At 39.5% G+C, this 26,757-nt stretch overlaps 5 protein-coding genes across 7 annotated transcripts; 4 read left to right on the top strand and 1 right to left on the bottom strand.

Annotated features, from left to right (window-relative positions):
• Positions 1-63: 63 nt before the first annotated feature.
• LOC137607117 (fatty acid-binding protein, liver-like) lies at positions 64-1,342 on the top strand. The gene is made up of 4 exons (XM_068332609.1): positions 64-194; positions 282-454; positions 972-1,061; positions 1,175-1,342. The coding sequence occupies exons 1-4, from the start codon at positions 128-130 to the stop codon at positions 1,241-1,243; spliced, it is 399 nt and encodes a 132-aa protein (XP_068188710.1). The 5' UTR covers positions 64-127; the 3' UTR covers positions 1,244-1,342.
• Positions 1,343-1,885: 543 nt separating this feature from the next.
• Positions 1,886-6,601, top strand: LOC137607188 (serine/arginine-rich splicing factor 10-like). 3 transcript variants are annotated; one of them, XM_068332757.1, is made up of 6 exons: positions 1,886-2,065; positions 3,242-3,348; positions 4,221-4,322; positions 5,014-5,185; positions 5,262-5,315; positions 5,435-6,601. In XM_068332757.1, the coding sequence occupies exons 1-6, from the start codon at positions 2,001-2,003 to the stop codon at positions 5,661-5,663; spliced, it is 729 nt and encodes a 242-aa protein (XP_068188858.1). In that variant the 5' UTR covers positions 1,886-2,000; the 3' UTR covers positions 5,664-6,601. The 3 variants fall into 3 exon arrangements, with proteins under 3 accessions (XP_068188858.1, XP_068188859.1, XP_068188860.1); XM_068332758.1 differs by having other exon boundaries at positions 1,887-2,065; positions 5,014-5,125; XM_068332759.1 differs by lacking the exon at positions 3,242-3,348 and adding an exon at positions 3,494-3,784 and having other exon boundaries at positions 1,927-2,065; positions 4,216-4,322.
• Positions 6,602-8,023: 1,422 nt separating this feature from the next.
• On the top strand, positions 8,024-11,001 carry LOC137607353 (gap junction alpha-9 protein-like). The gene has a single exon (XM_068333055.1). The coding sequence runs from the start codon at positions 8,939-8,941 to the stop codon at positions 10,445-10,447; it is 1,509 nt and encodes a 502-aa protein (XP_068189156.1). The 5' UTR covers positions 8,024-8,938; the 3' UTR covers positions 10,448-11,001.
• Positions 11,002-11,127: 126 nt separating this feature from the next.
• mycbp (MYC binding protein) lies at positions 11,128-13,328 on the bottom strand. Its single transcript, XM_068333060.1, has 5 exons — positions 13,155-13,328; positions 12,835-12,907; positions 12,656-12,704; positions 11,476-11,605; positions 11,128-11,371 (listed from the first exon to the last, which is right to left on the bottom strand). Exons 1-5 carry the CDS (start codon positions 13,167-13,169, stop codon positions 11,327-11,329), a joined length of 312 nt encoding a protein of 103 aa, XP_068189161.1. The 5' UTR covers positions 13,170-13,328; the 3' UTR covers positions 11,128-11,326.
• A 457-nt stretch (positions 13,329-13,785) lies between these two features.
• si:ch1073-513e17.1 (sialin) lies at positions 13,786-26,413 on the top strand. The gene is made up of 11 exons (XM_068333054.1): positions 13,786-13,932; positions 14,613-14,768; positions 17,651-17,868; positions 18,168-18,401; positions 18,716-18,890; positions 21,987-22,105; positions 23,384-23,545; positions 24,508-24,640; positions 24,739-24,886; positions 25,776-25,866; positions 26,246-26,413. The coding sequence occupies exons 2-11, from the start codon at positions 14,687-14,689 to the stop codon at positions 26,411-26,413; spliced, it is 1,530 nt and encodes a 509-aa protein (XP_068189155.1). The 5' UTR covers positions 13,786-13,932; positions 14,613-14,686.
• Positions 26,414-26,757: the final 344 nt, after the last annotated feature.

Below are 26,757 nucleotides of genomic sequence, written 5' to 3'. Positions count from 1 at the left end.
CTGTTCAGCCTGTGGTGGCTCTCAATGGAAATTCCAGTCCCAATAACAGGGAGCTTGAAGTCCCCAACATGCCAACCATGGGAATAAGAATAGCAAACATCCTCGAGACAGCAACACAACCGCAAGGATGGACTTCAACGGCACATGGAAAGTTTATTCTGAGGAAAATCTTGAGGATTTCCTAAAAGTCTTAGGTGGGAAATTGTTCTTATATACAGTACTTATATACGGTTTATTTTCCTTTATATTCGTATGTGATGTGTGTTAAATGTATTTTGAAGGTGCACCACAAATGGTTGTGAAAATGAGAAAGGACAACAAGCCGGTGATCACGATTGAGCAAAGGGACAAAGACTTCATTTGTAAGATTAAGACTCCAGTCTACACCCATGCCTTCTCTTTCACCATTGGTAAAGAGTCGGAGGTGATGACTCTGGATGGAAGGAAAATAAAGGTAATTCAAGGCTCAGACTGAAGTGAAGACACAATAGTGAACATATGAGCTGATGATGGAAGTTTTTAGTCCTGCAAAGTATCTCCACTCATATATACTGTATATATGAGTCAGCAAATTTCAATGAGTCTTGGTTTTGTGTATTTTTAAGGTAAGAATTTTGTAGAACAAAGAGATTTTTATTGGTCAGAGCTGTCATATGATATAACATTTCAAAATATATTCAGATGTTACGGAAAACTGGGGAAAGAGGTGAATTTTTTTAAAGGAGAGAAAAGAGGGAATAGGTGTTTTTCATTGAGTTAATGTCATGCTTGAATAAATTATGACTCCTAAATCTCTCCTGCTTTTAGGTTACTTATTTGCATATTAAACCATTTTAGCTATTTCTTAAAATTAATTTTTAATGAGAAAAAATTTAATTTGGTAGCTTGATTCTTTTCAAACAATACTATTGTTATAGTGCAAAATGATTTAGAAAAGCTGCTATACACATAATTTTTCTAATCATGAACAGTGCACTGTCAGAGAGGAAAATGGGAAGCTGATTTCTGAGAATGACAAGTTTACCTCAATCCGAGAGATCCAAGGGGATGAAATGATTGAGGTTGGTCTGTTTGAATCTCTTTAAACGGCTGTAATGAATGAATTAAGTGTAGCACAGAAACTTTCATGTGAATCAGCCATTTTTGCACTAGTCTCTGTTTCTCTCTTTTCCAGACTGTCACTGCTGGCTCTGTAACTTTCATCTGCAAAAGCAAACGAGTCTCATCCACGCCGGACAGCTGATACAATCCACTCAGATCTTTACAGCTTCCAGTCAGAGTCATATTAAGACAAAAAATAAATAAATAAATACTTAATAATTAATGAATAAATTTGAATGAATAGGTGTACCTATGCTTGTTTTCATTGTGCATTGATTCTGCCATAAATAAAGGTGGTTGCAGGTCAAGTTTAATTGGCATCCAAAATCCACTAGGTTTCAGTGGAACAGGGATGATCATTACCTATCAAAGAATAAGACATACAGATCAATTACACATTAATATAAGCAAATATCCAACTGGACTATGTAGCCAAAAGAAACTGTAAGATGCTAAACATGAATTATATAGAAAGCAGCAGATACAGTTTGATGTAGAAAGAAAGGAACAAATATCATCAGTAAATTAAAAAAAAAACATTATTTGTGAATCTACAAGGAAAGTATCCATGGAAAGTATTCGATATTGTCATGATTTATAAAGTGCCACATGAATAATAGAGAGAATTTCTAATTTTCTCTCATTACTTCCCGGTCAGTAAATCGAATGTGCATTATGTAGACCAGTAGGTGGCGGTAGTGTCTCTTTAAGCTAAGATAAAACCAGACGAAGAAGAACGATATACAAAAAATATTAAACAAAGGGGGGCGCTGCTGCTTGAAGGACAGTTTTTTTTTGTAATGCGAATCGGCGCCTTGTGAAAGCGCATGCGTTACACATATTTTCACAGCAAATAATCTTTTTCTTAAAAACGTTTCTTCAGTTCATAGTTAAACTTTATGGCCAGATACATGAGGCCCCCAAACACATCTTTGTTTGTCAGGAACATTTCCGATGAATCCAGGTGAGTCGACATTTAGAAGCGATAAGAAACGGAGCAGCCACTAACGCCAGTTAGCTCCTACGCTAGTTAGCTAAAATAGCCTAGCAGCTAAGTTTAGCCTTCAGTTAGAAGCGTCAAATTACTTTGAAACCACGCGCTGAGGTGTCGTCTGTAAGAAATATTTATTGTCTGAATTATATTTAATCAATGTTATGAGTAATGACTGCGTGTAACGTTCACAAGTTTTGTAAATATCAAATATGCTACTTTAGTTTCTTTGTTTGCGTCGCGTTTTTGCAGCACGTTCGTCGCGCTCGTTTTTGCACACTAGCTAGTTAAAAGCTATCAAAGTTATCTCAAACAACAAAGTTAATTCACTATGCATTATGATTATTTACGATAAAAACGTTTATCTCCAGAAAATGGCTTTCAGGTGGTTGAACTAAATCTGTAATGAACCTGGATATCGACCTATTCTATTAATCTTGAGTAATATTTCATTCCGGATTACAATGGGTAAAGGTTGCAAGAAATTTGCTGGATATGCTTAAATTGAAGTCTCTGGACTAATTGGGGACTATTATTATCCCATTCAAGGTTTCTTTACAATGTGTGTGTGAATGTTGGAAAATGTATGTTTTAGGCTTTGTTCTTCTTTCTTTCAGCCTCTTCATATAATCTGTGCTTCCAACAAAGAATTACATGTTATTTGCTAAAACACATGTGCTTTACTCTTTTGAGTATTTCCTAATTATGAATGTTTTCAATGGGACAGTCGTGCTGCTTCTAATTGTTTTATAAATGTGGATCTACTTGTTGAAATAAATGGTGTACCTTAAAGTGTCAATTGACCCCAAAACACAGCAGGAAATGCTCCAATACTAAATCCATCATGTAAGATTTAATAAAACTTGTGTAGAGTAACAGTGAAATTGAGCCGATCACACAATTGTAGTGTGAACATGTGGGACAGATAACCAGGTAACTAAATAAGTGTAATTGTTTCAGTGTTTTGGGGTGAATTGACCTTTTTAACCTTCTGCCTCATCAGCTCTCTCTCTCTCTCTCTCTCTCTCTCTCTCTCTCTCTCTCTCTCTCTCTCTCTCTCTCTCTCTTAATTTGGTACTGGTTGATAATAATGTCAGGAAAGATGCTTCTGATGATCAGTTGAGTCATACTTGTATTTACGGTGTTCAGGCCTGAGGATTTGCGACGTGAGTTTGGCCGCTATGGGCCGATAGTAGATGTCTACATCCCACTTGACTTCTATACACGTCAGCCAAGAGGATTTGCATACATTCAATATCCTTTCCCAATGAGTTTGTACTGTTCTTGTGCCCTGACTAACAAATTTCATTTCAGCAGAGGAGATACACTTTGATGACGTGTTTTTCTTGCACATCGTTTGATTAAATATCTAACACAAATATTTTTCTGTTATTGCTTCAGAAAATGTAAAAGCATCCAGTTGTGGAACCGACCACAAAGAGTAACAAAGACCCATATAGAGTAGCTGTAAAGACAAAGCCTACAGGATCAGAGAGAGGGAAAAGGTTGAAAAGAGAAAGTAAAGCATGAAGAGGAAAAGGGAACGGAGACAAGGCTTGGATATGCCGGCAAAGAATGGGGAAAAGAAAAGAGGTATAAGAGGAAAAGGCAAGCAGGAAATCCAAGTCTCTGTGGGAGTCGATTAAAGAGTGTAAAGATCAAGATGAAGTTCAAAGTCAAGCATGGGCAAAGGTAACAAGTCTGAATTATTTTGTATCCTCCCAAGACAAATCCACAAATTTGACATGAAAAAAAATCAGCTGTCCCTCTATCAATTACATTCTAATATTAATCAAAATAACATAATCAGCATTTATTTACTTTGTTCACATATTTGTAATCTTGATCCTTCAGAAAACTAATTGATGTACGTATTTGAAAAGCTTGCTTCATCTTTTATCTCTACAAAAAAAATCTTGGGTTTTTACCATATTGATGGATATTATGAGTACTGTATTTTTATCACTTTTAAATAACAAAATAGGTCTCAAGGATAGAAAATGTAATTATCCTGGATCCCTCGCAATGCGTGAAATGATTTTTTTACAGTTTCCTATCACATTTCCCGGGGAAAAACGCAAAAATGTTGTATGAAATGGTCAAATAAATCCTTAACCACCCAGCATATTTGAGGACGTACGTGATGCAGAAGATGCTCTCCACAGTCTGGACAGGAAGTGGGTGTGTGGCAGGCAGATTGAAATCCAGTTTGCCCAGGGTGACCGAAAGAGTAAGTGCTTAACCTTTATGCATTTTTATAACCAGAATTACGTCGTGTGTGTGTGTGTGTGTGTGTGTGTGTGTGGTTGCAATCATCCCGATAAAGGAAGTGAGTGAGGGATTTAAGAGCCTGCTGAAATGGCAAATATAAACGAAACAGGGACCTTATTTACTATGTTGTAGTGTAAGTGATTTAGTAGTGCATAGATTTTCTTCTGACACAACATAAACCACTGCTTCGGTGGGCAGATGCAGCTGTATAATACCCTTACTGACGATACGGATTGCAATGTAGCTGCAACACTTTCCTAGCCCTTCTGTAGTTTTTACATGCATCTATGGTCTTCCTGATGTGATCAAACAAAATGTCCTTTAAGTGCATGGGTAAAGGATGCAGTGACCTGATTGATCTCTTAATGCATTTTTTTTTTATACAGGCTTGATCCATAAGCTAACAAGAAGTGTTCAGTGGTTCACTTGTGCTCTAATGTTTGATTTAGAGGAGCCTTCTGAATTCACTCCAAAGGCAAATGAGCACCTAACATTCCAGGATTTTCCCATGTACAAGTTACTGCCATCCGTCCCCTGAAACTTAACCGAAAGTGTAAACAGGCCGAAGATGCTTGTGTGGGACTATCACTGGTGTGTGCGTTTTCTTGTTTCCAGTCTGGGCTAACTTTCTCATCACTGTTTCTCATCAGCCCCCAACCAGATGAAATCGAAGGAAAGGCGTTCTCCAGGCAGATCCTCCCGATACGATGACTACGACCGGGACAGTCGGCGCCGGCGCTCCCGCAGCCGCAGCTACGAGAGGTACAGGTCACGCAGCCCTTCCTACGAACGCCATCGCAGGAGATCAGAAAGTCCTCAGGAGTGAGTTTATCTGTTTTTGGTTGATGTTGTAGACTTTGTGCTCACAGTTGTCGCCTATAACTCGTTTTTTCTGTAGGCCTCGTGGACGGATGTACGCAAGAGGACGAAGCCGAAGCCGTGAGGATGATCGGTAAGTCCAACGCTGTGTGAAGTTCATGGTTTGAATCTGTTCATTTTTTTCAGTCTTGGACATTAAACAGAATAAAGTGTAGGTTCATCGGATGATTTTACACCCATTTGTATTGTCAGGTACAGGCCGAGGCCTCGCAGAGAGTCCAGAGGGAGATCTCGCACCCACTCTAAGTCTGCATCCCCACGAGAAGTCGTCAACCCGGCATCATCCTCCCATTACACCGAGGAGGAAGTGCGACAGACGCACTCGCCATCACGCTCCAGGTCCCGGTCCGCATCAAGGTCACGCTCCCGCTCCCGTTCCAGGTCTCGATCCTGGGCTGGGCGCAAGTCAGGAGGACGCTAGAAAAGTCTCTGCTCCTCGTCGTATCCGTCATTGTCAGATGAACCAGTGTTGGTCATTTGTCAAAAGATTTGTTGTTTTGACATGAATGTAACATCCCCTGAACCATGTGTAGAAAACTTGTTTGTGCGGCTCCATTTTAAGAACAATTCTGGTCCTTTGCTTGGTTTTATAGAATTGTTTTGGTAAGATTTGTTGATAGAAGAATGAACCAGTCAGCTGTGTTCTGTGGTGGTCAGCCAGGACTAATTTACTTTTTAATACCGTTTCTGACCTTAGTTGTCTAAGCCCTATGCACCAATTTCTGCAAAACAAAGAACATTCAGTATTTTAAAATCAGTTTGTTGTTGAACCTAATCAGCATTTCTGTGTCTTCACGTTAAAATACAACCACAGTTTTACTTTGCCCTTTTTCTACAGCTAAAGTATTTTGATTTTTCTTATTACTTCCCATCTGTTTGCCATGTGTGTTTAAAAAAAATGATATTCAGAATCTTTGAACTTGCTTGAGATGATCTGTCACAATGCATGTGATTGAGATTAAAAAATTTTATGGGGAAAATTCGTGATATTAAAATGAACTTCAGATTTGACATTCAAGTTGTACAGCAAATACAAACGTAAAGCGAATGGTCTGCCCATGAGTCAAGTTGGGTATGATTATTGTGGCTAAAAGGCACAAAGGCTAGTATGAACTTCATACACAAACTTCTTTAAGTACATTAATCCGTTATGTGGTATTCTCTGTAACAAGTTGTGTAAGAGCTGTTTTAGTTTGGAAATGTTGGTCTTGAGTGGAGGAACATGTGTGTGATTGGTCTTTTCATTACAGTCGATGGTTTTTCAGATCAATCTTATTGCATGTTTTATTCTTCTTGTCTTCTATCTTTAGTAGAAGGAAACTTGGATTTTGAGTAATAAATGGGAAACATTCTGCATAACTAATTGTGTTGCTGTCATCTGTTTGATTTAATTCTTTACTATGTAGGGACACAAAGGAACTGCAGGCATTTACATGCACGGGCTTATCAGTCCAGCCATGGTATTGATTTGTTTTTAATGATCAGTAGTGGGAGGAACAACCTAGATTAGATTCACAGTGAAGAACCAACCATGTATGAAATAGGACATGTCCCATTGATCAGTGTATTGAAAAATGGATTCCAGTTTGGAGGGAGCAGCAGGGTTATGTTATAGGCTGAGCTGAGAAACTTAACCACTATTCACACAATATTGGATAAGAGTGACTTAAAGGGGTCTGAGTCTTCTGGACTCTGTTCTCAAGGGGTCCAGAAAGCATGGAAAAAACCTCCCTTTTGGTTTTCTGCCTGGACTAAGAAAGTGTGTTTGAAGAAGTGTCATTTTCACATGCAGTAGGGCCAGGTCCAGTTCAAATCAATTCTAAAGTTGACCAGGAGTCAGTGAAGAGAAGCTGAATCACAGTATGTGCAGAATGTAATCAGTGTACAATCTTGATACACACAAATTATATATATATATATATATATATGTGTGTGTGTGTGTGTGTGTGTATGTATATATATAGTATTTAAAAATTCCTAGTGGAAACAAGGCCAACCCACTCAAGGACTTAAGGTACCAAAAATGGCATAAGTCTCGACTGATGAATAAAAATTTGATTTGTAGCAGAAGGCAGTTTGTTCACCAGGGGGCTTAAGAGTGGTACATGAAGAGGGTCTGCAGGTAGCTGTGACGTATGGTGGAGGTTCCTCACCTTGTGCCTTTTAAAAATTTCATTCTCACTGTTTCAAATGCATTCTTCTAAATGCATTTTATATCGTCAGTTATTTTATGCTGATATACAGTAAACAGCTTTGTTCAGCGACTGCGGCAGTAACTTTAAGACATGAAGGTTTGATGTTGGCAGCACTATTAGTTTTTCCACAAGATGAAGACTTCGAACACCTTCGGACTGGGTAAGGGTTGTTTAATCCAGAAGGGGAGTGAAGGACTGCAGCATCATATGTCCTGTCCTCCACACTCAACCAACCTAAACCCAACTGAGAGGTTTCAGGTTGGTCAGACAGCAGAATGAAGGCAAAGCAGCCCAGAGGTCCTCACCATCAATGAAAACAAACATAAACCTCATCGGATTGGTCGAGTGTAAAAAGTGGTTCGCGCAGAAAAATATAAGCCCTAAAATACTAAAAATATCAACAAAATACACCAGCTCTTTAGGTAAAATTGTTCTGCTATTCAGTCTCTCATGATGCAACTCAGGCTGGCAAAGATGAGAGGTTCTGTGAAACGCAACGTAAAATCTGATCAATTTCTTTTACATAAACTTGAAAACTGCACAACAATGTATTTGTTTTACCACAAGAAAGTTTATTGTGTTTTTAATGACAGCAACAGGATTCACATGTTGGGACAGGGGTGACAAGACAAGAAAATTTGGCAAATAACATGATTGGCTGGTTCTAAAGGTAACATGTCAACAGCAGCTTCACAAGCAATAATGCATGAGTACATGAGTGTGGGATATTTTACATTTTAAACAATATTTCAAGTATCAAATCAGGATATAGATCCACTTCAGAGGCTGTTACTATGGTTTGTATTTCACATGTTCAGAACTGACCCTACCCCTAAAGATGAAAACATTGTCACGGTCCTTTGGGTTCAACCAGAAATGGGCTTTAAATCATTGAATATTGTGCAACACATTTCACCCCTGGTAACTTGCGGGAGGTGGCAGTCTGTCCATCCACACTGCTGCAAGCAACATGACAGCACAGCATAGTAACCGCATTGATTAGTTTTGTCTTTCACTGGCTATTAGTTGAGGACAAGAGCTGACAGCGATCATTTCTTTTTTGTTCAGATTTCACTGACAGTGGAAGCTGAAAACCCCTCAGTGTGAAAATCTGACCTTGTCAAAGGGATAAAGGAGATAAAACATGTGAGCTCCACAAGATCAGAAGCCTTCTGAAAGCCTTTTCACATTTCATATCCAGGATGAAACGTAAGTTCACTGTTTAAAAGATATTTGTGACTTTTAGGGGTCAGAATTTTGACTGTATGGAGGGATAGATGGTATCTATCTATAAATGTTCCATTGACTAGTTGTACGAATCTTATTGTCAACAACTCCCTGGAGTTGTACCCCAACTCTACACGGGGTATATTAGTTATGATCCAATTCAAGATTATTTGTCCTGTACAAGATCAGATGGATCAGTATTGGTTGGTCTTTTTAAAATAAATCACAACTGACATTATTCCCATTATTCATTATATCAGTGCTACTGTAAAAAATGGGAGACTGGAACTTCCTTGGAGGGATCTTGGAGGAGGTGCATATCCACTCTACCATGGTTGGCAAGATCTGGCTTACCATCTTGTTCATATTCCGGATGTTGGTCCTGGGTGTCGCTGCAGAGGACGTGTGGAATGACGAGCAGTCAGACTTCATCTGCAACACGGAGCAGCCCGGCTGTCGTAACGTCTGCTACGACGAAGCCTTCCCCATCTCCCTCATCCGCTACTGGGTGTTACAGGTGATCTTCGTGTCCTCGCCTTCACTGGTGTACATGGGTCATGCTATCTATCAGCTGCGAGCTCTGGAGAAGGAGCGCCACTGCAAGAAGGTGGCTCTCCGTCGGGAGATGGAGGCGGTGGATGTGGAGCTGGTGGAGATGCGAAAAAGGATCGAAAAGGAGATGAGGCAACTTGAGCAGGGAAAGCTGAACAAAGCCCCGCTGAGGGGTTCTCTGTTATGTACCTATGTGGCTCATATTGTCACCCGCTCAGTGGTGGAGGTCAGCTTCATGATGGGTCAGTACATCCTCTACGGACACCGCCTGAGCCCTCTTTACAAGTGCGAAAGGGAGCCGTGCCCAAATGTGGTGGACTGCTTTGTGTCCAGGCCCACTGAGAAAACGGTTTTTATGATGTTCATGCAAGTGATTGCCTGCATCTCCCTTTTTCTCAGCCTTCTTGAGATCATGCACCTGGGATGCAAGAGGCTTAAGAAAGGCATCCTGGACTACTACCCGCATCTGAAGGACGATCTTGACGATTATTACGTCAACAAGTCAAAAAAGAACTCGGTGGTGCATCAGGTTTGCGTGGGCACATCTGTCAGTCGTAAGACCACCATTCCCACTGCGCCGTGTGGATACGCATTACTGTTGGAGAAGCAGGGCAATGGACCCACCTACCCTCTTCTTAACGCTTCCTCAGCTTTCGTTCCCATACAAGGGGACCCTGGTGCAAAGCCAGATGATCACAAGGACAGCAAGGAGGGAATGACCAGCACAACAGAGCAAAACAGCAACTCCATCAACACAAGCAGCGAGACACGATCTCCTCCAGCAGACAAACAAGATGATCCGGAGGAGCAATGTTCTCCCCTTCACGAGGACATGCAGTGTGCCAGCTCCGAGTACCCCACCCTCCCTGTTGCAGACACGTCCTCTTCCACATCGCTGTCGGGGTTGGTGAGGAAGTCACGGAAGAGTACTCCACCGTGGAACTGCTCCATTCTGGTAGAGGGGAATGGCTCAGACAGTGGAGATTCCTACCATGGGAACAGCAGCATGAAGCTACGCAGCAGCTGCATCGGCCCCAGAGCAAGGATGCTCTCCAAATCAGACATTAAAAGAATGAGCAGATCCCAGAGCCCTGATTCTGTGGGGGAGCTCAGCTCCATATCTCGACACAGCCATGAAAGCAACAGCCCGTCTACATCCTCCCCCAACCGCCGAGTGTCAGCGGCCAGCAGCGGCAGCAGCAGACGAGCCCCAACCGATCTGCAGATATAAATGAGACTGTGGCACCGGACGCTCGAAGTAAAATCAGTTTTGTCGCCACATCTTCAACATTCGTTACAAACTTTACAACAATCTATCCTCAAAATTGCACAAAAAACTATAAAGAAAAAACTTTTTTCAAGTACAGGTAAGATTCATAAAGAACACATGAAGCATACTGATTGTCTCAAATCTGTCACCTCAGGTGATCAGAACAAAGTGGACTGTCATATTTCACGTGTGAGAGATCCAGATTGATTTGGTTGCATGCAACTGTCTGACTGATTAGAGTGGGATGGAAAAATGAACCACAAATCCATAATGTTGTTTTAGGTCAAACAGGGTTGTTATGCAACATGAATCAGCATCACAGTCTGAATGAACCCAGCTCTTGTCCCAACAGACGAGCCAGTTAATTCAGAATTAAAATAACTACTTTCAGATGTCTCCATTACCATGGAAAATATCTGGAATGGTGGAATAAATAAAAAGTAAAATGTTGTCATTTATCATACATTTAATTCTCATCAAACACATCATCAGTGACCTCTGATATAATGCTTGATTTTCATTTTTAATTCAATCACTTAAAGATGACTACAGATTTATGAAGGAATTTCTTTTAACTGTATTTAAATATGTCAGCATAAGCAATTGGTTGAAAAACAGTAAATTTAGGACATCAACACCACTGTCAATATTATAAAATCAAGTTTTATTTTATGACAAACCAAAAAAGTTGCTTATTATATAAAGAAAAATAACAGTGATGATTATGTCACTGTACATTCACTAATATGTAATAAACATTTACATATGCTTCAAAATATGCTACTGTTCCATGTTTTTTCTTTCTCTTTTTACCCCAGAAAGCAATGATGAGTCTCCCCCTCACTCTGCTGCTTCATGATCAGGTGACGTTTCGTACTGCATCAGCTGGAAGTGATAGGAAGACAGAAGTGAAACTTCACATCAGTAGCATTCAAACACATGCACTTGTGGTTATCTGCTCATTTATTCAAATGTTGCCAGCCTTTCACCTTGTTTCTCAGCTCTTTGTTCTCCTCCATGAGCAGATTGAACTTCTGTTGTAGATCAGCCAGCTCCAAATGGAGAGCCTCAATGTCTGCTGGATCTGGAACAGCTGCACCAAGCTGAATCTTGATGAAACTGCACCGATGGTTAGGGTCAAAGCATGCACTCAATATTTATCCATCAGAAATTGTTATTGTCTTAAAGCCATATGAGTAAAAACCACAACAATGTCTTGCTTCTTTCTTAGACCGGTCATGTAAAGATATTTCATGTTGTTTGCTGCTTCTGAACATTTTCCTCCTTTCTGTCCCTAGTTAGGTAACTAGCACCTTGTAGACCATACTGGTTTACTATCCAGTGTCCTATATGTGCACTAAGGTATTCAATTCGTTAACAATAGACAAAGCAATTGTTAATTTAAGTCTGGAGTTTTGACATTCATACATTAATATATTGTAAAAAACTGTTGTATTTAAATATCAATTGTTAAAGGTCTACTGAAGAATGTACACTTACACACTGTAAACTACAGACGGTAATTTTCAGGCCGAAAAACTGTTTTGTTGACATCCCCATTTGACTCCTCATTGCCAGGCAAAAATGCACAAAAATGCAAATAAATTCTTTCAAAGAAGAAATGCAGGCTTAATACAGTGACTGTATTCCAGCTAAATGAGGCATTCCTGGGGACTGCTGCAGAATTGTGTAGCAAATTGTATGTAGTGTCATTACATTTGTGGAAACATGCTAACTGTTGTTTATTTTGTGTCTGTCAACTCTTTGACAAATGGTGCTATTTTACTGTTTTTATAAATAAATAAATTTTCAATATGTGATGCTCTGTGGAGAAATCATCTGGTGGCTCCAGTTCAAGATCCTCCAGATCCTGTTGCTGGAGCAGCAGTGCTGGAATAATTACCACTTAATGCTCAAGTATTTCTGTTGTGAAACTCTATAGAATTCCTGCACCATGTTAACCATATGTGTAATATGATTATTTTCAAAATTGCTAACCTTCCAGTCTGAACACCATATGTGACAGTCACAACATGACCAATAGACGATGTTATTTTTTGTAAGGGCATTCTATCAAACTTACCTTTCAGATAAAGCAAACAAAAAAACATATAGTCACACCACTATTATTTATTCTAACTAGAATAAAGCTGCCTACAGTTAGGATACTCCAGTGCATTGTCGGGTTTGTCGGTTTCTTCATACAGTGTGACCAGAACTGCAAAATAAATAAATAAATAAATAAAACGGTGATAAATCATCAATGAAAAAAGACGATTGACAGTTTATTCGCACTGGATGTAAATGTCCATAACAACTAAAGTGTTTGAGTTTCTTTGTGTTCCCACCGGATGTTATCGCGTCAAGGACCCCAGATTTTTCAAGATATCTTCTGAACTGTTCTCGCTTCGAATCGGAGGCCTGAAAAACAGGAGAGGCTAAATTATTATCTTATTAAATTGGCAGCACATGTTTTATCAGCTGGCGAATATTGTGGGTTTTCTGGCAAGAAACCGAAAGTAAATCCAAACGCTTAACGTCTGAGGAGAACTGTCCACGACTACCTGCTATGATGCTAGCCGGTTAGCCATGCTTCTTTGGGCAGATATTCATATTATTAACAACGTAATGATCGCTACACCAGCTACACTGTGTTCAAAATACTCACTCTGTAATGGGCCATGACCTCGACGACAGATGTATAATTTTTAGGTGACAATTAGCTAGTCAGAACCTTTGGCAGCTGGGTTGTATGCTCCCTTCAGTCCACAACACACAGGAGGTGCAGCCCGTTGCTATAACAACACATCAAACCTGCTGTAGCTTTGCGGAAATGCATTTAACCGGATATTGTATTTTTATATATTGTATTTTTATACGAGCTAAGTTAGGTTTTGTATTTTTTTTCAAGTACTTGTAATCGTGTATTACTTGTTGTTTTTAAAAATTCAATTCGACCAAGGTGACACTATACAGTTCTGTGTACGCGGAATTTTCAAATTCCACTACAGTGAAGGAATGGCCCGCCCAACTATGCATTTGATTATCTATAGTGGGTGTTGATTGGTTAAACTGTAAAATGATGTCACGATTGACCAATCAGAGGCAAGACGGGGCGGGATGTTTTGTCGCTGAATTAGGGTTTCTGTGTGAGGTACAATATGTACCAGTGTTTTGTCTGACGCGACACTTCGCGTCCACAGGACTGATCTAAAAATCATGAGCGCATGTGTCACGTGATATTCTTATACCGCTTCACTTCCTCCGTCTTTTGTAGATCGCTTTTTGCTCAGACCGGTTTGGTCATATGACTGCTCTGTGGCGAAAACACGCTTTGAGTCTCGTCAGCAACAATAAGATATGGTTCTGTTACTTGTCTGGTCATTGTTACAGCTGAGCAGCCCAGGATGCAAATAATCAGTCTTTAATTTGAAAGCATTTACGAGGTAAGTTGCATATTGTGAACAATGAATGCAAGCGGTCGATTAACAACAACACTCCTGTCACTGTAATAGCAAGTTAACAAAGCGGAGTAAGGCAAGTGTGAGAGATTAACTAATTTGTGTGAGAGATTAACTAATTTGTTTTGGTGATGTTGCAGCTGTTATCTTTATGTTTCATGGTGCTTAGTATAGAACACAATCGATCACAAATATTGCGGGTCTTTTTCAATTGTTAGCTGGTTGCAGTCAGTGTAACATCCTGCAGTCTGTGTAACGTCTTCTCACTGCTGTCGACTGATATTCTTGTTTTCCTCACTCTTCCTCATGAAATTTTAAAAAAGGTGCAGAATCTGATGTGTGTAACACAGGTGTGTCTCAGTTCCTCAAACGATTAGTGTAAGGATTTTTGAGGAATTTAAATTAATACAACAATTTGCCTGATATTTCATTTTCACAGGTTACAGTTTACTGAATGACATTATAAGACACTTAGTGCAAAGTTTGGAAAAATATATCCAAACTCTTGTGTAATCGCTAGATGTTATTTGTGTGACCGCACTGAGCTTTTCATAAAACCCTCTGGCTACCAGGATTTTAAAGAAGCACAATTTGATGATGTGTCACTTGACTGGTTTTTGTATTTCCTTGTCTGTCATGTGTCATCCCCACCTGTGTCTCCCTAGAACAAGTTTCCCAGCCACCATGACTCAATGACCTCATTTTCTCAGCCTGATTTTCTGTGGATTTCTTGAGTACCATGCCGTTACCGAATGGCTACTCCATCAACTCAGCCCGTGAAGACGAGATTGAGGACGACGAACCTCTCATCGAGAATGCAGGTGTGTTTTGTTGGAGGTTAACAAACATTTATTTTCACAGATAATTTGCTCACAACGTGCATAAATTGAGGAAAACATCCATTTCTCCTGCAGCTTCACGTTAAAGAATTGCTTGTTAATAGACTAAATAATTAATGATGGTGACAGTTCTGTCACAGGCTTGCAGCACCTTACAAATTACTTGTTCTCGAAGTAATAAGGTACTGTATTTTAACTCTCAGATGGTTAAAAAAGATCACATGCTGCTAAAGTGAAGATAAATCATAAAGACAGCACAAACCTCTGCCAAGGCAGCTCATTAAGTTATTACACCTAAAAGCAGTCCCATGATGGTTTGTCCCTTATAATAAGACTCATATGACTCATTAATCAAAACAAAACCCATACATATTCACTAGCGGTAGTTTCCTTCAGGATCGAGCTCTGTAATTGTTTAAAATACATTAAATTTGACACCAGAAATCAGCCCCGTTGTCCATTTATCAGAAGGCTGGTGGTTTGATTCTTAGGCCCTACAGTCAACAGAGGCAAGGTGGGCCTGACACACAACCCTAGTTTGCTCCCTGTTACTGTCCCATAGATGTTGGAGTGTCCTTGTGAATGATTAACATTCCTGCTGAGCTGGTGGTGTCAACATTTGAGTGAAAGCTGGTCAATTATAAAACACTCTTGATAAATTTGGCTTGAAAAATCCCATTTGTTTTACTTACTTACTTTATTTATTTACTGTCCTTTACCAGATCTTATAGAGATATCATATAATCTTTGTTCCAGCATTAGCCATAAGACTAGATGCAGTAGTCTTATGATTGTTCCTATTCTACGATAGTACGTGAATCCTTTGGCCATACGCTGTTTCGGAACAATCATCAAAACCCAATAAGACCTTCTCAAGCTGACAGACCAACGCTGGCAAATACATTACAGCATTTTTTAGACTATAAGGTGCACTGGATTATAAGGCCATGTCCACACTGTGCTGGATTTTTTTGAAAAAGCAACTTTTTTCACACCACATAGCAAAAAATTTGCGTCCACACAACAGCGTTTTTGAAAAAATCTCTGTCCACACGTAACCACATAAAGTACGTCGATCAACACGTTTATAAGCAGAACAACTGCGAGAATGACAGGAGAGAGGACCGGGACATGTGGAAATTCACACCGTTCCTCCTGGAGGACGACCTCAGGCAGCGCATCCCGGTCCGACCCAGCACTGGCGTCAGCGTCTTTGGCGAGGAACATGAATGAATAAATATATAAATATACAGTGGTACCTCTACTTGCGAAATTAATTGGTTCCGGAAGAAATTACGTCAGCAGAAAATTACGTAAGTAGAGACGTGTTTTCCATGCAAATGCCCTAATCCGTTCCAAGCCCACAAAATTTCCGACATAAATGTTTTATAAAGCATAAAAATGCATCAAAACATGTAACAAATACATGTTACGATTAGATTATTACACAATAAATGAGAGTTGTGCATAACGTAAAAAACAAAGAATAAGGAATAAAAATGATGGTCTTTTACCTTTTAACAGCTGTCCCCATTGTTTTTTGCCCTCTTTGGTTCATGCGCTCTAATCTCACCATGCGGAACAACAGAGTGAATTCCAGTCCTCCTTCTGAACATCTCCAACCACCCACGCCATGCCTTAAACTCCTTAAACTTCCTTTTGTTTTAATAACGTGGCGATTGTAGATTTTTGGCCACATTCTTTGCCGAGATCAACCAAACACATCCCTTTCTCACACTTTTCTATTACCGCTTGCTTTATTTGTGTGGACAAAAAAAACTTTTTTCTTCGTCTTTTCTTTTCCTCTTTTCTCCGTCACGTTCTTGGGGTCCATAGCGAATACGTACTGACAAAGTTATTATATTTGCGCAAAACTATCAGACTACCTCACGGGTTGAGTGCAGAATGCCGAGACACTCCATAAGCACCTTTATATCTCCAAACAGAGGTGTAGTGGCATTTCGTAAGTAGAAAATTTCGTAAGTAGAAAATTTCGTAAGTAGAAAATTTCGTAAGTAGAGACACTCATAAGTAGAGGTATCACTGTATAATTATGACTCACGAGGAGAGAGTAACTGCTAGCCAAAGGTGTCTGGCATGCTGCAATTGATTTGCAAACGTGGTTGACACCTAAAACAGCATTTAACTATGGGGGGGAGGGCTGCTGACCAGATAGGAAGCAGCGTGGGAGTTGAAGTTACAGCTGAGAGCTGAGAACTCATCTTCAATGAATGGCCTATTTTATTTTATTTTTTCATATATAAGGCACACTAGATTATAAAACTGTCAGTTTTTGAGAAAATTAAAGACTTTTAGGTGCGCCTTATAGTGCGGAAAATACTGTACTGTAGTTCTTCAGTGGACCTGATAAAGGCAGTAGATTTTGCTCTAGTAATGCCTGGACTTGCTAACAAGGACTTTTGGTAAACGTTTGCTCCATTTGCACTTAGTTTTAAAATTTCAGCGGCACTGATAAGATTTGAAAGTACAACAGAAGACGTAGCGCGTTCATGTCAATTGTTGTGACACAAGTGGGAATATAAAGGAGCAATGGCATGAAATTCAAAATGCAATACATCAAAAAAATTATCAGAGAACATTTGTGATCTTATAATGTAAGGAATAACTAAAGAAGAATTGAAAGTAGAATTTTAACATTTTGTATTAGCTTGGAAAAATGGTACTACTTTCACTGTCCATCAAAAGAATTTTTTGTGAACCACGAAAAACGGCTGATTTATGTTTTTTGTCGATCTTAGATAATTCAATGTTTCATGATTTTTAATTCAGATATCTTTGCTTCTTTATTTAAAATTTCTTCAACCCATAAACAAACATGAATACACGTAAACCTTTTTTGACAGTCCCTTCCAAGTGCTGCTCAGTTCGCCTCGGCTTGGCCATCCTGATGTTCTTCGGTTTTGTTGCGGTCTACGCTCTCCGGGTCAACCTCAGTGTGGCCATGATCGCTATGGTAAATTCAACTGACCCCAACCCAGCCAAGAACAGCTCCAAAAGCTACGACTGTCCACTGTCACCAGACCTCACCAACAATAGTGATGGCTTTCAGTATCCAGAGGGGGTAAGAGGCTTTTTAGTACGTTTTCTTAACTAGATTTATGCATACATGAGAGGACATTTGATTAGACAGGAGAACAAGACAAGAATGTGACCCAGTCCCATCTGATATAAGATAATAGCTTAATTGATAACAAATTGTGTATTACTCTTATATAAAGTTTTACTGTGTCTCCCAACCACGTGAAATAATGGTGTGATTCATGCGATCATGTGAAAAATTAACCCTGATGTAAGTAAGAGAGGTTGTGTTCCGGCTTTTTCTGATTTTTGAATGCTTCTTTCTTTCTTTTCCCTCTCCAGATCCCTCGGTACCCGTGGGATTCTGAGACTCAGGGCTGGCTCTTGGGAGCCTTCTTCTTTGGCTACCTGTGCACACAGATCCCCGGGGGCTACCTCGCTGGTCACTATGGGGGGAGCATCTTCCTGGGTGTGGGTGTTCTGGGCACTGCCGTCCTCACCCTGTTCACCCCCCTGGCTGCACAGATGGGGCCACACTGGCTGTTTGCACTACGAGCCTTGGAGGGGTTTGGAGAGGTGAGTGAGTGTTGATCAGGAGCCGGCAGCTGTCTCTCACTGAACCCCTCAACAACAAGCCTTCAATGCTTCTGGTTAACATGTTATTGTAATATTATTATTTTTTTGTTTTTAATCAATATACTAATAGATGAGTGATTTATTGTCTGATTATGAAACATAAATGACAGTATATGAAATAGGTTGATTGCAGTGACAGACATTTATGGATCTGCTCCATGTGCCAAACCCTCATTTTTCTAGAATCCTGTTGGTAATCTTTATTATTACATCATCACTTGTCTGACTGCCTGTCTCCATGTTTCATCTCCAAGGGTATCACATTCCCAGCCATGATGGCTTTGTGGTCTCGGTGGGCTCCTCCTCTGGAGCGCTCTGGTCTGATGACCCTGACAGCATCAGGGTCCAACTTCGGGGCCTTTTTGTCTCTGCCGCTCACTGCCTACATCTGCCAGACCTTAGGCTGGCCATCTGTCTTCTATATCTGTGGTGAGAGAAGGAGACACAAAGAAACTCAGATAAAATCAAGAAACTCAAATACAAGTAGTCCTCAACCTACAAACACAACTGGTTCCAAGCGGTTGTTCGTGAGTTGAGTTGTTAGTCATTATTTATTAATTTTCAATCTACAATCGCCATGTGAGATCATTTAAATATTCCATTAGTACTTTAATATGAAAGTAATATTCCCTTACCAGAAATGATAACAAGATATGAAGACAACACAAAATGAAATTATATACAGGTACAGGTTGTTTTGAGTTCAGTCGTTCTCGATTATACGTTTGTTTAAATAAAAAAACGTGGAAATATAAAATTCAAGTTTACATTATTTCACTGCATTTGACCTCCGTCTGCCACAAATTTTTGGAGTCATATTATCACTAGAAAAAAATTAAAAGCACATAATACCCTGTGTAGGTTTCCACACCATGGAGCTTGGCTTGACGCTCTCAATAATCCCCTCGTTATTCACATCGCCAAGGAGAAAATCCACAGGACTGCTCGTAAAAGTTTAAACAGTTTATTTAAGCAAAACAAGAAAAAAGGTGATACAGAAAAATATCGAACTTGTGCATTAACCATCCATCATATCCAAAACATTAACCACGAAGTGGCGAGGTAGAGAGTTAGCGAGGTAAAGAGAGAGGTCGACAAACTGTGTGGCTCCACTCTCACCTGCCCAACTGACTGAATGACTGACCTCACGGGAGCCTCAACCAAAGTAATTAAAGGTGCGCAGTAACTTATAAACACCAAACTTCCATATATGCTCCCATCCATTACAAATATTATATAAATGACATTTTTATCCATTTTAAACCCTCCAAATACATTTTTATACGATTAACTAATTACAGTATCATACAAATGAACTGAAAATACCTGTAAATAGGCCTTTTACTTCCTTCCAAATCAATTAACTTATATTACTATGAATTTCAACTAATTTTAAATTATTCATTAACCTTTTTAACCAAAAATCAAAGAACTGCATTTAGGCTCCTACACCCTGAGTATTAACTATATCTGCTGTAGCGATGGAGCTAGCAGCTTTATTGGGCTCCGAATTCTGAACAGACAGCGACTCCTGCTCATCACTAACCCACTAACTCTTTTTCCTTTTTCCCCAAGTCTCGCAAACTTCCCACACCCCAACACTTTAACGCAGCCTAATGGCTCAGGGCAACATCACAATAACAGTCTGCATTAACACAGGTTATCACAATACCGTGTTGCTGTACAATAGATAGGAATAAAAACATTTTTCATCATATTAAAATATGTACGTATAGTTCCAATATCTACCCTTAGACATCACTCATGATTCGCATGTTTGTTTTGAATTCAGATTAGTTAACGCTAAAATATTTGCTCCTTAATCATTGAGGAGAAGAAGAAAAAAACACTTCAAGGAACTCCCAACCAGTTTTTTAAGCTCATCCAACAGCAGCCAGAGTCAGCTATCGATGTTGATGATCCACTGTAAGATACTGTAGCATGCAGCTTAGCTGTAGAGTGAAGGATGAGGAGGGAGGAGTTATTGTTGGTCAGTGTCAGAGTCGTCATCAGAGAGATGGTCACCACTACCACCATTTTCACTAGCCTTTGTTTTATCATCCATGATAAACAGTAAAGTATCCAAAGTAGGAACCCCGACACTCTGAGATGCTCACAGAGACAACAACAAACAACAACAAGAGGGGAGAGGAGCAGTCGGTGCTGCAGGAACGCAGCGGTGCTGCCCCCATGGGGTTGTGGCAGAAAGGGGAGCTTCAGGACAAAAGTCGGCACATTTGTTTGTATCTATGAATGTTCGTAAGTCGAATGTTCATAAGTTAAGGAGTACCTGTACATCACAGGAAAGAAGACAGTGGTAAATGGTGCCGCAGTGGAGGGTCAGCGGTGTTTGCAGTAAACCACATAGTCCTAAAGGATATCTTGTAAAGAACGTTTGATGTGACTGAATTTTGTGCAAATGACAATGATTTTATTTCCCACAAGAGACCCCTATCGGGGTGTAAGAGAACTTGCAAAGAATTTGAGCTGATTGTTATAAAAAACTAAAGTGAATATATGGCAGAAATACGACACCTATTGGACAATATGACAAGAAAAAAATAGATAATTTTTAAAATAGAATTTACTATGACAGATAACAATAGGAATGCAAGAGTTAAAAATAAAAATAACTTTGATAAATTTAACAAGGTTTGACAGAGTTTTTTTTTATTCGAGGATGAGAATAACCGCATGAATTCTTGGCAATTTGGAATTTTCCAAAAGTACGGTTTAATTAGAGGCTTTCTGAGATGATCACGAACAGGGCAGGACAAGATTTAATGAAATTCGTCACCACAACTGTGAAGACAAAGAGGACAGGATGAATCGATGTAGTCACTATGCAAATACCGTTGATTAGCTATAGGGAATGAATAACACAATGGAATTAAACCAGAATATTTTGATGATCGACAGGGATCACCTTAAAGTTTGGTTCAAAAGATAAATTACTTTTAAAAATTCTATAATTTGAGTAGAGTATATTCCTGTTAACTTCAGCTTGCAAGTCTTGGGTATATATACAGTATATTATCCAATCTTTGATTAATTACACATTTAAACCACTGAATGTCATTGTTCTGAATACCATCCCAAAAAGCTTATATCATTTACAATTGCATATAAGCTTGCTATCCATCTAGTGCTTCAAATATTACAGTGGTGATACTTCTTTACCAGTCTAAATATAGTATATAAGAATTTGCGATGACTACCTTGCAAAGTCTTAACCAGAAATTCACCATTCTTTACACAATTATATTTTTCACATTAAATTTTCCCAATTCAACATAGACCATACAGTTGTAATTAAAGGTGACCCCAAGATATACGTGATCATCAACTACATCAATAATACTCTGATCAAATGTAAATGCCTTAAACCTTTTAACATTTTAAGTGATAAAATACACAGAAAGACTGAACTGCAGGTTGTTTGCTTATGACATGAAACATTCTGTGAATGAAATCCAACATCTTCATTCAGCACTAACAGTAAAATACTTGTGTGTCGTCCTTCAGGTGGTGCTGGTTGTCTCTGGTCAGTCTTCTGGTTTAGTCTGGTATCCGATGACCCTCGCACACATCGTCGAATCAGTCAGGAGGAGAGAGATTACATCATCAACTCCATTGGGCATCAGGTGAATGTGCAACACTAAGTGATGAGTTAGTGATGTTATTCAAAGGACATTACATGTTTCTCTTTCTTATACATTTTTTATTAATTTCTCTACACAGTTCTTTAAATACTCTAGTCTTGCAGTCAAAAAGAGACCTGGTGGATAATTCCAAGGTGCTCGATTCTCATTATCGTGCCACAACGTGAGTCCCACACATTTCAAATCAAACCCATCATGGGTCAGACCCACATGGTGAGCTGCTCCAGCTGGACATGATATATGTAACCCTAGGCCTGAGGGAAGAGGTCTTATGTGCAATGTGGGGGGATTCTCCTGCACCCTCAGAAACGTCTTTGGAAGTCTGTGTCACTGGGGGAAAGAGCACAACATTTGGCCACTTCTGTGATTATTCACCTGTTCTCAACGGTGTAAACTGATTTTACAGGGAGAAAAACAGTGGCTACTCTGTTGACTATCAGTCCAAACAGGCCCACTGCTGTGCTACTCAAACCTGGACCAAATCTGATCCACTATGGTCAGGAGCAGTATTCACTCTGTAATGTATTTTCAGTTTAAAATGCATGCAATTTCATTTATGCATTTACCTTGATATTAAGAAACAGATTTTGTTTTTGAAGGACATTTACTTTTTAGCTGTTTGCCTGTTGAAAATGTTTTTCCTTGAAGTTACTGACAGAGCCATAAGAAAAATTACTTTATTTATTTAATTATTAAATAATATACACTGTGTTAGCTCTTGGTTCAATAGGCAATGTTCATTTCAATACGTTTTAATAAATATTGAACCTTATCCGAGGTCCAGTCCCTCGGCTTGTAGAAAATTGTTTTTTTGGCCTCCATGTATTTGACTTTGACGCCCCTGCCTCAGACCCTATCATCAGTCTGAGCCTGAGGCATCCATTACACAACTGGTCACATTCCTTCAGGACTGTACTTCTGATTGAATTCCCCCTCCAACCTTGTTCCTTATTTGTTCTGTGTCTTTTTCTACTTTCCCTTCCCGTTCACCGTTTGTTTATCTGTTTATTGTTATAATGGTAGCAAGTCAGTACAGTTTTAAAAACCAGAACACTATTTTTTTTTTAATTTACCTTATTTTATCCCCGTAGGGAAATTATTAATCCACTCCAGCAGACAATGTTAGTCAAACTCATGCATATATATATAGTGTGTGTACAGGCCCTCCAACAGACACACAAGGGGCCTGTAAGCCCCCTTATTCTCATTATATGAGTCGTGTTTTCTAATATTTCCGTTCATTCCTCTGACGTGTTACAGGGTACTGGTCATGGATGGTCTCTGCCCCTGCTGTCCATAATGATGTCAGTCCCGATGTGGATCATCATCATCACCCAGATGTGTGCCAACTGGTCTTACTATACACTGCTCACCTCTCTGCCCACCTACATGGACAGCATCTTGCACTTTGACCTAAAATCGGTGAGGATCACTGATTAAAAGACTTAAAATCATACTGTGTACAAGACCTTCATCCACATCAAACCTTTATCACTTAATCACTTTAGAAATGCTGCAGATGTTTGTCCTCTAGTTCATCTTGTATTTTCAAGGACACAGAACAGTTTCTACCGTCATCGTGTGTTTATCTGTGAAGATGATTTAGCTCAGTAATTAAATCCAACAATGTGGCAAATGTTTCCCTGTGTGACTGCAGGACAGTGCTAGAATTTCAGAAGAAGAAAAATTAACTTCCTTTTTGTAAAATATTGTGTTACCTTTAATGTCTATCTGTGTGTGTGTGTTAACTTCATGTAGCTGGATTTTTAAATCAAATCAAATTAACGTTTCTTTACACTTTTATTAAGAGGAGAGTATATTGTCTTAATAAAAGAAGAATATAAAAGCACTATCCAGTTAACTTACTCAAATGAAGGAGGGTGTGGTTTCGAACGCCAGTCATGGCGAACACTTTACACTGAGGGTCCTTAGGCAAGACCCTTAATGCTATACCAGCCTACTTCAGTTATTTTCGTGAACACAACAATGACGGAGTCATACCGGCTCAGACGTCACTCGGGGGTATATATATATATATATATATGTATATATATATATACTGTGTGTGTGTATATATATATATATAATTTTATTTTTAAAATGAGACTGTTTCCGTTTCTTTAAATATTTTATCATTGTTTATGTAACTTATTTAGAATTAATTATACACAGGTGACGTCTGCATGTCTACTGTTTGGTAAAGAAAAAACTTTTCATAATTTGGGGTTTGGGGCTTTTTCACAAGGCTAGAATGCAGTAAATTGATTTAAGTTATTTCAAATGTGGAAAGGTCGTTTGATTTATGAACTCCGCCACAGAACGGGTTAAATTCGTACCTGGAGGTACTACTGTTTACATATACACTGCATCATCTCTCTGGTCAGAATGGATTCCTCTCTGCTTTGCCGTACCTTGGTGGATGGCTGATGGCGATTGTGTCGGGTTTCCTGGCTGACTACATGATCAGACGGAAGATATTCAGCCTTACTGTGGTACGCAAGCTGTTTACAGCCGTAGGTGAGGAACCGTTTCATTTCTCATCCTCTGTGGTTAACCCTCCCCAGTGGTGAAAGAAGTATTCAGATTCTGTACTGGTGTCCACATCCTCTCTGCAGGTTTGCTGTCTAGTGCAGGATTCCTCCTTGGTGTGGCTTATGTTGGCTGCAGCCATATCTACACCATAACCCTCCTCACACTCTCCACAACTATTGGAGCAACTGCTGCCACCGGAGTCTTCATCAACCAAATGGACATCGCTCCTCGGTGGGTTTTACCATCCTTACTCTGTCCCTAGTCAAAAATTCAGTCATAGATTCTGGATAAGACATTACCAACTTCCCAGAAGCCCAGGGTGGCTTCCTCAATGTCCACAAAGTAATGGCTACAGTAGAGAGACAGGGTACACCCTGAACGTGTCGCCAGTGCATCGCGGGGTCACAGATAGACTGACAACCACTCACGCAAACACTCACACCTTCGGACAATTTGCAGCAACGGATTCACTTAAATCACAACCCACTCGAACCGGGGACCTGTATTTATTATTCATGAGTGAATTTTGAGTATAAAATATAAATTAGACAAATGAGAGTTCCATTCCCATTCCCTTCAAAGCCCGGGACAGGCATGAGGAATGGACCCTGGGCTGATCATATGTCTCATCATCAATGATATCAAAATATTAATGGCTTCACCTTCCGCTGTCCTCATAACGAGTCCTGACTAGATGTCCATGAAGCAGAAAAACGTTCATTGGGTGGGTGGTGAGTGACAGGAGAAACAGGGCACCACTGACATAAACCAGTGGTTCTGCTGGTCGCATTGTGCTGTCTCAAGATCGTAGGGCTCGACATCGCACCGCACCACACGTCATTTTAAGGTTGCCATGCTCAGGAGTCTACATATTGGGGTACTCACACTTGTTATGCAATCAAAGCATTGGTTATGAAGATGATAATAGCGTAACTCAGACACTACACAAGCGCAACATGGAGTAATAAGGAATATGATGAAGACAGTACAGAAGACAGTTTTGTCCCTCTTGCTTCATAAACTGAGAGGGTTGTGTAATTCATGTGAATTACTTTTCAGCTAATAAGTTCTTAATTCCCCTATACATACTGGAAAATCTTTTCTTTTTTTTTCACTGCAGGTATTCCGGAATACTGTTGGGAATCACCAACACATTTGGAACAATTCCTGGAGTCCTGGCACCTATTGCTACTGGATACTTTACAGAAGATGTAAGATTGTTCACTTTAATCCCCTCAAAATTTCTCATTTAAATGAGGTGAATCATCTTGTTTCTATGTTGGAATGTATGTATTTATTTGTCTTGAAAAACTGTGAAGTGTTGTACCTAAGAGCATAAGACTACTAAGTGTACGAAACATGAAACAAAACTATTGTGGTTCAAATTTCTTTTTTTCTGGAGTATATGTTTTGTGCCCTGCTTTCCCCAAGTGTATGACAGAACATTAAAAATATGAACAAAAAAGGATAGTTTAAACTTCAAGTGAAGTTGAGGAGTCTCACAACCAAACAACTTCCTTTATAAATGAACCTTTCACTGCAGAAACTCCTGTTCTCTTTCTTTACTACTTCTTCTGCTCTGGTTTGCAGCACACCCTGGCGGGCTGGAGGAAGGTGTTTTGGGTGTCAGGCGGTATCAACATCTTTGGTGCTCTCATCTATATCTTATTTGCTACCGCAAAAATACAGACGTGGGCCATCACAGAGGAGGAGAAAGAAGAAGTTGAAAAAGAGTGTAGCAGTTCCATCTCTGCATAAATATACTCCAAACAGAAACCAAAGTACCAGATATTGTACATCTTTAAAAGACATTTTAAAACTAGTCACTTAAAGGTCTACCTCTGTAAACTGATTTATAAAAAAAGGTATTCATTGAAATCTTTTAGTACTTGCATTCAAACAGTTGATATTTGCACAATGACTGTGCAACGACTCAGGTTAAACTACATCAAATCAATGTATTAACATTCTCAGTTTTGGGAAGTTTTTTTTTGTGAGATGGGTGAGTGAGTGAGATGGGAGCCTTATTTAATCTATAGATATTTTGCAGAATAAGCTGTTAAGGTTATCATCTTTGTTTAGTGACCACTTGTGGATAAACC

Source organism: Antennarius striatus, chromosome 14 (genome assembly GCF_040054535.1).
Source record: "Antennarius striatus isolate MH-2024 chromosome 14, ASM4005453v1, whole genome shotgun sequence".
In the NCBI taxonomy this organism is placed as follows: Eukaryota; Metazoa; Chordata; class Actinopteri; order Lophiiformes; family Antennariidae; genus Antennarius; species Antennarius striatus.
The sequence above is the reverse complement of the archived record's forward strand: the minus strand, read 5'-3'. Positions and strand labels throughout refer to the sequence as shown.

Bases quoted from the DNA above. Each gene is read 5' to 3' on its own strand.
- si:ch1073-513e17.1 (XM_068333054.1), top strand. From the start codon at position 14,687: ATGCCGTTACCGAATGGCTACTCCATCAACTCAGCCCGTGAAGACGAG. The intron at 14,769-17,650 runs GTGTGTTTTGTT...CTTTTTTGACAG, and splicing joins ACCTCTCATCGAGAATGCAG to TCCCTTCCAAGTGCTGCTCA. The intron at 23,546-24,507 runs GTGAGGATCACT...CTCTCTGGTCAG, and splicing joins TGCACTTTGACCTAAAATCG to AATGGATTCCTCTCTGCTTT.
- mycbp (XM_068333060.1), bottom strand. The intron at 11,606-12,655 runs GTATCCTAACTG...CCATCGGTGCAG, and splicing joins AAACCCGACAATGCACTGGA to TTTCATCAAGATTCAGCTTG. The intron at 11,372-11,475 runs GTGAAAGGCTGG...TATCACTTCCAG, and splicing joins ACAAAGAGCTGAGAAACAAG to CTGATGCAGTACGAAACGTC.
- LOC137607188 (XM_068332757.1), top strand. From the start codon at position 2,001: ATGGCCAGATACATGAGGCCCCCAAACACATCTTTGTTTGTCAGGAAC. The intron at 4,323-5,013 runs GTAAGTGCTTAA...GTTTCTCATCAG, and splicing joins TGCCCAGGGTGACCGAAAGA to CCCCCAACCAGATGAAATCG. The intron at 5,186-5,261 runs GTGAGTTTATCT...TTTTTTCTGTAG, and splicing joins AGATCAGAAAGTCCTCAGGA to GCCTCGTGGACGGATGTACG.
- LOC137607117 (XM_068332609.1), top strand. From the start codon at position 128: ATGGACTTCAACGGCACATGGAAAGTTTATTCTGAGGAAAATCTTGAG. The intron at 195-281 runs GTGGGAAATTGT...TGTATTTTGAAG, and splicing joins GGATTTCCTAAAAGTCTTAG to GTGCACCACAAATGGTTGTG. The intron at 455-971 runs GTAATTCAAGGC...AATCATGAACAG, and splicing joins TGGATGGAAGGAAAATAAAG to TGCACTGTCAGAGAGGAAAA.
- LOC137607353 (XM_068333055.1), top strand. From the start codon at position 8,939: ATGGGAGACTGGAACTTCCTTGGAGGGATCTTGGAGGAGGTGCATATC.